Consider the following 10,283-nt stretch of genomic DNA (forward strand, 5'->3'; position numbering starts at 1 on the left):
GAAGAGTCTGGCTCCATCCTCATGACCCCCACCCTTGAGATATTTGTCCGTGTTGATGAGATCCCCTCTCAGCCTTCTCTTCTCCAGGCTGAACAAGCCCAGCTCCCTCAGCCTTTCCTCCTAGGGGAGATGCTCCAGTCCCCCCATCATCCTTGTTGCCCTCCTCTGGACTCTCTCCAGGAATTCCTCATCTGTCTTGAATCGGGGAGCCCAGAACTGGACACAGAGCTCCAGGTGGGGTCTCACCAGGGCAGAGTAGAGGGGGAGGAGAACCTCCCTCGCCCTGCTGGCCACGCTCCTCTTAGTATCAAACTCCATTTGATATTACATATATTTCATGGCAAAATAAGCAACTACTCCTGCGAGGCCCGAGGCTGAAAAGCAATCTCAGGTCCTTATCAGAGGGCTCCATGACAAAACCCTGCTGAATATCTCACTGGAATTGGTGCCAGCCCCGGTCTCGGGTGCGACTCTCAACCAACAGGCATCACCCATCACCACCGGTTTCTCAACAGTTATTTACTCCTCTCAGCATTTTCTCTCCCAGGCTCACGCAAGGCACACACCGGCCTTTTCAGTCGGTAACAACAACAACTCCAGCTAACAGCTCTAAGCAAGGGAAGCGGGGCAGGAGCATGCAGCCATTTGTAGGCAATAAACAAGAAAAAAAATGCCGGTTTCCTTACAATCATGGAATGAAACACGTACAGCTGGAAACAGAGGCAACCCAAAATGAAGCCAGTATTCACAGCTTCCTGTGCCTGGGGGCTTGGGGGGTCATTTTTTGTGTGTGTGTAACATGCTCATATTATTACAGCTACAATATGAGCAATACATTTTAGCTATCGATATGTCTGAATCAAGGAACATGACCTCATGCCAAAACAGATCAGGCAAAACCAGAAAAACACCACAGGGATGAACACTGTGAACGCCATCCAATGTGAGCACGACTGCAGAGAACTCGGGGGAAGTCTTTAATGACAGAAATGGTCCAAAAATTTGTCCAAACCAAAGGAAACTGAAACGTAATCCCATGCAACAGCACTTTTAGAAGTTCTCTTTCCAAAATGAAAATCATCACAACAGGAAGCAGATTTTTTTATTTGAAACGAATTCATTCATTTACAGAGAAGTGGAAATTTTTCAAGGCAGTGGTCCAAGGAGGAGACAGCACCCACCTTCTTCCTTGGCATCCAAGTCTCTTGCTAACGTCCCGTTGCAGGAGCCCTTCCAAGAGGGACTTCAGTTCAGGAGAAAACGAATCTGGTAGCTCCACATTCTATGAAAGAAAGAAGTGCAAAAAGAGACATTTAATTACAGAAGTAGTGTGAGCTGCTGTCCCCGCACAGGAGAGCAGCTTTTCTTTGTAAACAGCTCCTCCATGTGCAAACGGAGCTTTCTCAGAAAGCAGGCTACAGGGTTCCCGTTTTCGGAGAAAACAGGAGTTCACTCAACAGGAGGGATGGAACCGCGACCGCCAGCAGGCCCCTTACCACGGTGAGCGTCATCCGGTCAATCTCATGCTTGTCTTTGGTTTTGTGCTGTCTGAAAGGACTATGACTGTAGAAAAAAGAAAAGGCACCATTAAATGTAAAGCCATAACGTATCAGGTTATTTCAGCTGCGGCAGCCCCAGGAAGGAGTGTAGCATCCTTTTAGTACCATTCCTCCACCTCATCAATCCCGTCCTGCAGAACGCTAAAATGAGCAGTTTAGCATTTACAACAGAAAATGAGACTTTGCACACCAGCATCCTGTGGCTCCTGGCTACCTCAAAGCCATCAATGTTTGAGCTCTCACAACTTTGTTTTCCTTTCTTACTGCAGAGAGCCTCCCCACTTCGCAAGAAAGTTCATCCCTTCTGTTTCCCATACAATTGCACGTGGTGGGGATCAAAATCAAATTCAGAGAAAAGCAACCACTCCTTTCCTTTAAAGACTACGCACAGGCCTCCCTGAGAATTGCCAGACTCGTGGGCATCCGAGCTAGCTACTCCACGACAGGCGTGCAGAGGGTTAGCTTAGTCCTCAATGCACCGATCCGTCCGTGAAGACGGCGTTTCCAACGCCCCACCACCCACACCTGTGTCTCCCCAAGAGCAGCACAGGTTCATCTAACAAGAAAACCCTGAGCAGCGCTCACACAGATATTGAAAGACATGGATCTAAGCACAGAAATTGAGTAAGACCTACAGAACTTACCACTCCTCTCTACAGGAAGGATGAAGCAAGACCTTAATGTTAAGCAGATGGAACACAGATAATCACAGATATATTACCATCTTTATCCCTTCCCTGCTTTATAATTCTGAGTTTGAATTTTTCCTTTTATCATAGAATGGTTTGGGTTGGAAGGGACCTTAAAGATCATCTGGTTCTGACCCTAAGCTGTAGAAGACGTTGGATATTACAGATTTACCATGCAGTACTTAGAAAACAGCATGAAAGAAAGCAGGAACATTTTAGTACAGGATTTTTTAATTAGATTTAGGATATATCGCCTGTTTCTCAGGTCTCTTAAAAACCTTCAGGGAATGATATTTTTCAAAATTAGAATGTTATTTACTTCCCAAAGCATGAACTAGCTATTATAAAGCATTCGGTCTTGCCCATGGCAGTGTGGACTAGCTTGTTTCAACTGGGGACCTCCAGAGTTATTTCCCTTTTATCCTCAGAACTATTTCTGACGAATTGATCTGATGGACAGACCAGGACGTCTTGTTTCTCTGGCTCTAAGCACGATTGGTAAGAAGGCAGGAGTGAACGGCTGACAGACAGCCTCGTCTACTTGGACAACGAGGCTCCGTGTAGAGCAGGGAAGCAAATGATTCACTGCAAACTTATGGGCAGATTTGATGCCAGACTCAATTTACTAAACACCAAGAAATGGCACCATGTGCCCAACCCTTCTTTTGGGCTGTGAGTTGTTTAATTGGCTTCAGAACAGATGAGGAAGGATCGTTCACAGTGAATAATGCTTTGGCTTCTGGCCGACCACCGATACCACCCCACACATCTCTGTCAGGAAGAATCACAGCCCACAAAGACTGAGATCTCCCTGTGAGTTTCTGTGGTAAATGGGACCATTTGCCCCTAGGTTGGTGGTTCTTTCATCACACAGCTTCAGTCCCGTGAAGGATGAACCATGCCAGAGCCAGTCGGGCACCCTCATCCTCTGCGCCCAAGTGGCTTGGAAGGAAAAGGTCTTGGAAGAACAGGCGAGGGGCCCACAGCGGTCCTGCATGTGAAGGATGCTCGGCGCCCTCCTCCCGGCCAACCCAAACTGTTCCGAGTCTTTCTGCCTACAGAATCCTTCGGTGCATGATCAGAGATGGAGCGCTGTTCACAGCCGCCCATGCTTCGAAATACTTTTTCCTTTTGCAGTTGGAGCCACCATTTCTTTCTTTATTTGCACCTCACATTGAGTCTGTTTTGTGAACAATTAATGTTAAATCGATAGCGCTCTATGCTTCAACTCAGAACTCACACCTTTACCTTCCCTTGTACAGTGCCTGCGACAGAGGTAGGAGCTTACCGTTAGTCGTGTGCGGGGACACAGGAGATCTCACTAATGATCAATCTTTGCAGAGAAACACGATGAAAAGCTTAGAAGATGTTTTCTCTTTTGCGATTAACACTGAGGCTGCTATTTTCACCAAATGCTTGCCCAAGTCAGTGCTTATCGACCGCTCGGATAAATCCCTTTGTCTTAATAAATCCTACATCGCCACCTAAGTTTACCGAGAAGGTAATAACTGACAAAGCTCTAATTATCATCCGCTTCTGTACACCGATATGGTGACAGGCCAGGGTCAGCTCGTGGAAGCATCCGCACATCACAACTCACCCAAACACTGCGTATCGTGGAAAAAGGGAGCAACGCAGCGAGGAGTTTCACCGTAACAGCAGGGCTTAAGCATGAAGTCTGTAATTTAACAGGGCTGCTAGCATATTTGAGCAACAAATAACTTCGTATCGTTTAAAATACTAATAAGTGCCAAGAGATGAGTGCATTGCCCACCAGCAGAAGTCAAAAGAGCAGGCAGAGCATCTGCCTGCCCCACCGCCCCACACCTGTACCCACTAAGGGAAGCAGGGCTTGTGTTTGGTTTGCTTTGGAAGCAAAAAAAGCCTGGTTTAGGCTCACAGGCAGACGTGGTCTAAGCTGCAGAGATGGCAGCAAGATAATAGTTTTAGATAATATGTAATATGTTACATATTAATATTTCAGGGGACGGGCAATGGTGAGGCCCAGGCTAAAAAAAAAAAGGAAAGAAAAAAAGCAGACGGGACGTTTGACTTCACTCACCCTCTCAGAAGTTTGAAAAGCATGCAGCCTAAGGAGAACCAGTCCGCACTGCTATCGTACGCTGTTCCCTTCTGGAGCACCTCCGGAGCCATGTATCCATGGGTACCTCTGCAAAGCGGAAAGGGACAAAATCTCGATGACCACAAAACTATCATTAGGGAAATAAATAAATACATTTACATTTAAAGAAAAAACATTTAAAAAAATCGGTTTTCTCAATAAGATAGCCTAATTTAAAAAGAATTTTAAACTTGGTTTTATTTTGACCATACATCCGTACTTGTGTTTCCTGTTTGTATACATCCACTGAGGAAATACCTTAGAACAACCGACAGAGCCACAGAAATGGTGAGGCAAAATGAAGCAGCTACGGCAAGATTTGGCAGAATCAGTGCAGGGGCCAGTAAGCAGCCTCGGGTCTAAGTGGAACACAAGAGAGAAGTGGGAAAGTTGCGTGCTCTGTCTGCTCGGTTTACGGGACAGACGGACAACAGGGCACAGTCAGGGCTCCCGAGATTTCGGGCCACATCGCCCCAGCCCCAGACCCTGCAAAATCGAGAGCTGCTCCTACGCCCGGCGCATCTCACGTCCTTCCTTCCAGCAAACACCCGCGCGCGAGGTTTAACACCAGGACGCCTCCTCCCCCAGACATCGCTGGTCACCTCCAGGAAGCGGTCGCCACGTACGGCTTTCACCCTTGACGTAATTGGAACGTATGAACTTTTTCAAGGAGCTACTGAATTGCAAATCTTTTAAGATACGGCAGGATGAAGCTTTCCTTTTTGCATAAATTCTAAATCAGGGCAAATGAGGACCTAAGAATAAAATGTGCCAGATGAGATGCGGAATCCACACACAACCCAGCTCAGATCCCAGTTACGACCTGATGCCAAGAGGCAGATGATAGGAACACAATTTGCCTCCAGTTCTACAACGATCCAGAGAGACACAATAAATCCTGTTTTTCAGTCCATTTCGGAATATTTAATTATCCATGTAGGACAATTAAAACAATCTGGTTCTTTAACTCAAGTCAGGTTCTTATCTCCTCCGAACAGTGAATCATCTCGAAATCATGTGTCATCTTCCAGCCATGCCTACACATCAGCTGCTACAACAGTGCAGGAAAACAGAGAGGAGACTGAAAAACCTCACCGGAGTGTCCGGCTCAGCTGGGCTAGCTTAGCCCGTGCCACCCAAGCGTTATCTTTTTTCCCTTAGGCAAAGTTAAATTATAAAGACACATAAAGGACTTATTTCGCAGTAATTCTACGTGCGGCACAGCTACCGTAAGTAATACTTACACACTAGCGTGTGGCTTCTTTTTGGAGAAATCACAAGCCAGCCCGAGGTCAGATATCCTCACGTGCCCGTGCTCATCCAACAAGATATTTGCCGGCTAGGAATGCACACAGGAAGGTTACTGCTTGGTATTTTTCAGTTGACAGAACTACGCATTCTCAGAACGCAGTCACTCAAACATCAATACTCTCTGGTAACAGGTAATTGCCTTTTTTTTTCTTCCACTTCAATATAACAGACACTTTCTAGATAAAATCTACATTCTAATGGAGCACTACCCTCAGCTCCGGGGAAGGTTATGAAATACCGACACGGAACAGAAGAGAAAAAACAGGGCAAGATTTGAAACCAAAAGCTCAGGACAGAATAAATCCATCTTGGCCTCAAGTCCACGTTGCTTTCGGTTCCTTTGGTTCTTTTGCAGAAGGGTCTGCGTGCGGCTCTTGCATCCTTTACTCACACCCTGAGCTCTCTCTGCAGAATTTTCCACGCTTTTGTTGTCACCTGGCTCACAGACACCTCTCTCGGAGCACTCCTCGACCTCCTGATTGCCAGCAAAACACCCTGAGCAACTTCTGTTCCTCTTGGCGTCCCATCACACGCACCCCTCTCTCAGGGCTCTCCGTAACACAGGGCACCCTCTAAATCAACAGCATCACTGAGGGGGCAGGCGAGGTGGAATAGCACTGCGCAGGGTTTATCATAGAATCACAGAAGGTTTTGGGTGGGAAGGGACCCCCAGAGGTCACCCAGCCCAACCCCCCTGCAGGAGCAGGGACACCTTGAACCACATCAGGTTGCTCACAGCCCCGGCCAACCTGGCCTGGAATGTTCCCAGGGATGGGGCCTCCACCCCCTCTCTGGGCAACCCCTGCCAGGGTTTCACCACCCTCATGTAAAGAATTTCTTCCTTAGATCCAGTCTAAACCTCCCCTGCTTCAGTTTAAAGCCATCCCCCCTTGTCCTGTCCCAGCTGGCCCTACTAAAAAGCTTGTCCCCCCCTTTCCTCTGGGCCCCCTTGAAGCCCTGACCGGCCGCACTCAGCTCTGCCCGCAGCCTTCTCTTCTCCAGGCTGAATCCTGACCCCAGGGAAGCATCTCCCGCTTACTCTCGATCAACAGCACAGATTGCAACTGTGCTGAAAAATTACCAGAAAAAATCAGCCAAAGATAAGCAAATGAGCTGTATTCTTCCCAAGACAAGGCTTCAGGTAAGCCACTTCATTAGCGTATCGGTGTCTCTGGCCGTTTGCTGCTATCTGACAACGCCCGTGACGTTAGCCATTACCTTTAGGTCTCGGTATACTACAAAGCGGTTGTGCATGTGTTCTAAACCCAGGATGATTTCAGTAGCATAAAACCTCATTTCTTTTTCCGAAAACACGCCGTGTTGGGAGAGGTGGTAGTGCAGATCTCCTCCTAAAATCAGAAGAATTGAGATGCAATTAAAAGAACAGCAAAATCCTGCCTCGGAGGCAGACAGCACGGTGGAGGGGGGAAGAGCACAGCGTCTGCAGGTTCTTACAGCCTGCGGAGCATGCAGGAACCCAGGCGCACACCCTGCAAGTGCATGGTGGCAAAACACCCGAGAAAGCTCATAATAAATAAATCTCATGGATCCAAAACTCCGTTTTGAAAACGCATTTGCTTCATACACATTCGCACCCAGTGACCAATCCAGCAACCGAGTCTTAATGCAAAGGATTTCCCCAGCAAGCGAAACGCAGCGACGCGCACAGGCCGCTGGAGAGCTGCAGAAACCCGCGTACGGAACAGCCCCGGGTGGGGTGGCCCTCAAAAGGTCACCTGGGCCAAAATACTTAAATATCCATCCTGGGGATGTCTTCAATGCTTTCCTAACGAAAGGACAGGCACAACACAGTGCCACTCTGTGAGCTAATCCAACCATCAAAACATCAAATGGGGAATATTCCCAGAAAACCGTTTCCAACTAAGCTATGGATTTAAAATAATCAAGCAGTTACTTGGCTTTGACTTACAGCTTAGATTTTAACGAGAATCTTCGCTTGCAAGGCACCAAAGCCAGTCTCCATGACCTATGGGATACGAGCTCTGTCTCGCAATTAAACTTCCAGCTTTGCGACAGGGCAGGCGCGGATGCGCCCCAGCACCTTTGGTGCTCCCCGCAGGACCGCAGTCAGGGTTCGAGCCCGAGCCCCAGGGGTGCTGAGCATCCTCAGCACAGAGGGGCACGGCAGCAACTTCCCTCCCTCAACTCTGCCCATTCCCCTCTCTCTGTGTTCTCCTAACAGTTACGCCAAGGCTTCCAGGTGGAATTCCTTGCCTCTGCAGAATGCTTCCCCCACCCCTTTTCTTTGCAGAGCTCTTTGTAGTGGCCCTTTTCTTTTTATTCTGAATGGTGTCCCCCCGGCCTCCTCATACATTTCTCCACGTGACCATCATTTCCTTAAGCTTCCAGCCTAGCAGGCCCTTTGGTATCTTTATTTAGATATGTTAATGCTCTAAGGGATCAGAGATTCCTCAGTCTGTTCCATACGTTCTGTGCACTCCCTGCTTTACACCCCTCCTGCTCGCAGGCCAATGCTTTGGTTTTCCCTCGCTCTCCTTTTGACCTCAGCAAGTCCCCCTGCCAATATTTCTCTAATATTACCAGGACCTGCAGGAGCCTTGCTTACCATTCATCAGGTCCAGAATGAAGCAGAGCTTGTCCGGGGTGTGGAAGGCGTAGGTCATGCAGACTATGAAAGGACAGTCCTAGAAGGAAAGAGGCAGAGAGTTCATCTCAGGCAACAAGCAAAATGCAACTTAGAGAAGCCAAAAATACGCGTGATATTTTTCCTATGATACTTCCCAATATTCATAGTAATTTTCTAAGGCAATTTGTGTATTAATCTACATATTCTGATGTTTCGCTTACAGTTTAGAGACCTTAGATTTTGCCACCTCCTTTCAATATCAAAATTAAAAAAGCTATGACAAGCCAAAGGCTTAAAAAACCCAGGTAGCATCACCATCTTCTAAAGACTTTCAGCTACAGCGTATTATAAAGATATTTACCTGAGTTTGCACTAGACTTATGTGAAAGGTCCGTTCATGCTAACAAGCTTTAGGCCAGCTTAGAAAAAACCCAAAGCTGTTCCCAAGAAGTGTGAAGGACACGCGCTATTGCCCACGACTGCCTGGAGGACGTTCTGCTGTCGGGAGCACTGACCGAGACGCTGCGTCACAGCACGTGCAAGACCCCAAAGGGAAAAACGTTTTCTCTTCACCTATACATTAAATGCAGCTACACGGGTAACGGCCCTGTCCGCGCCGCCGCACCCCCCCTCCGCAGAGCCGCAGAAAGGCGGGAGCGAGGCGTTCTGCCTCTCGCTGCCGCCCTTCAGCTCCCCAGCAGCATTTGCAAGCCGTGATTAAGAGGAAGATAAATACAGTAGGAAGGAAGTCGCAACTCCTGACGTGCGTGCAGTGCACGGGAAGCAAGACCTGCAAGGTCCAGGCTCTGCAAGCCCCAGAGAACAAGGACGGTGGGCGCAGGCTGAAGAAGGTCGCTGCAGAGCGGCCACGCGCAGGGATGGATGGCGTGGCATACGTCCCCACTTCGTGGTGTGCTTTAACCTCGATTCAAACGGATGTTTAAGACAAGCAGCCATAAAAAAAAATACAGCTGGAAAATCATCTCTTTACTGCAAATGATCTGTTCGGTGCGCTGGCACCTCTATAACACACACAAATGGAAAGATGCCATGGTGGGAAGTTGGCAGACCTTCCTCTCTTCGTTAGGCCTAGGTTGGGTGTAAGTGGCTAATTAATAGGGGGTGGCCATTACCTTGTTGAACCCTTCTCCAAAGCCATGTGAAACCAGGGCTGTTTGGGTTCGTCTGCAAGGCAAACGGGAGGGGTGGTTGCGCCGTCGAAGCAGACTGGACTGCGCCGTAACGCCAACGGGCGAAGGGCTGACCCCAACGCGCGGAGGCGGACAGGATCACGAGCCAAGGCGAGCGTAACTGCTGCCGAGCCAGGACACCACCACGCAGGAAGCACGAGCGCGACCCGACGTGACCTGAACAATGTGTTCATTACTGCTGTATTGATAGTGAAAGCTCTGGGAATCCCAAGCAGGAACAACTTGCCTTCCCAATTTAGCAGCAGCAAAACACGGCGGCCTTGGGCAGAGCGGGGGCCATGGAGGGTGACTCGGGGCGCCGCCTCGCCAGCCAGCCGAGCAGGAAAGGGAGGGAATGGCAACGCTGGCCGGCCGGGACAGCTCGAGTCGGTTCATCCTTCCGCAAGGCAAAACCACGTAAGGTTGAAATACAAAGCTCTATATACTCGCCTGGAATCCCAAATGATTCCCACACCCTGTGGACCGATCCCGCAGTAACGCTCAAGCCTAACTGCATTTTACTGCACACTGTGCAGTACGAGTCCCTAAGACACCTCTGCGGAAGGCAGGCACGCTTCTGGAACAACATGCTTGAAAAATGTCCAACTGCTACATGGTCCCAGAAATGAGGAGGCCATAGGCAAGGCAATACCGCATCCAAGAATCACAGGATGTTTCGGGTTGGAAGGGACCCCTAGAGGTCATCTAGGCCAACCCCCAAAGATACTCCCTCTCCCTCTCCTGACAAACCTTAGATTCACAGAATCGTTGAGGTTGGCAAAGCCCTTTCAGCTCCCCCAGTCC

At 48.8% G+C, this 10,283-nt stretch overlaps 1 protein-coding gene across 4 annotated transcripts in view; it reads right to left on the reverse strand.

Moving 5' to 3' along the window:
* Positions 1-10,283, reverse strand: part of GRK3 (G protein-coupled receptor kinase 3) — a 55,730-nt gene that overhangs the window by 9,245 nt on the left and 36,202 nt on the right. For all 4 annotated transcript variants that reach the window (XR_004842337.1, XM_035896702.1, XM_035896696.1 and 1 more), the window contains exons 9-14: positions 8,269-8,347; positions 6,900-7,030; positions 5,615-5,709; positions 4,311-4,418; positions 1,497-1,563; positions 1,182-1,282 (exon numbers count right to left, since the gene is read on the reverse strand). Coding sequence is in view for 3 of the 4 variants with exons in the window: in XM_035896702.1 (XP_035752595.1) it covers positions 1,182-1,282; positions 1,497-1,563; positions 4,311-4,418; positions 5,615-5,709; positions 6,900-7,030; positions 8,269-8,347 (581 nt within the window). In the remaining variant the exon portion in view is untranslated. The remainder of the gene's footprint in view (positions 1-1,181; positions 1,283-1,496; positions 1,564-4,310; positions 4,419-5,614; positions 5,710-6,899; positions 7,031-8,268; positions 8,348-10,283) is intronic.

This window comes from Egretta garzetta, unplaced genomic scaffold (assembly GCF_000687185.1).
Source record: "Egretta garzetta isolate BGI_Z169 unplaced genomic scaffold, ASM68718v1 scaffold390, whole genome shotgun sequence".
In the NCBI taxonomy this organism is placed as follows: domain Eukaryota; kingdom Metazoa; phylum Chordata; class Aves; order Pelecaniformes; family Ardeidae; genus Egretta; species Egretta garzetta.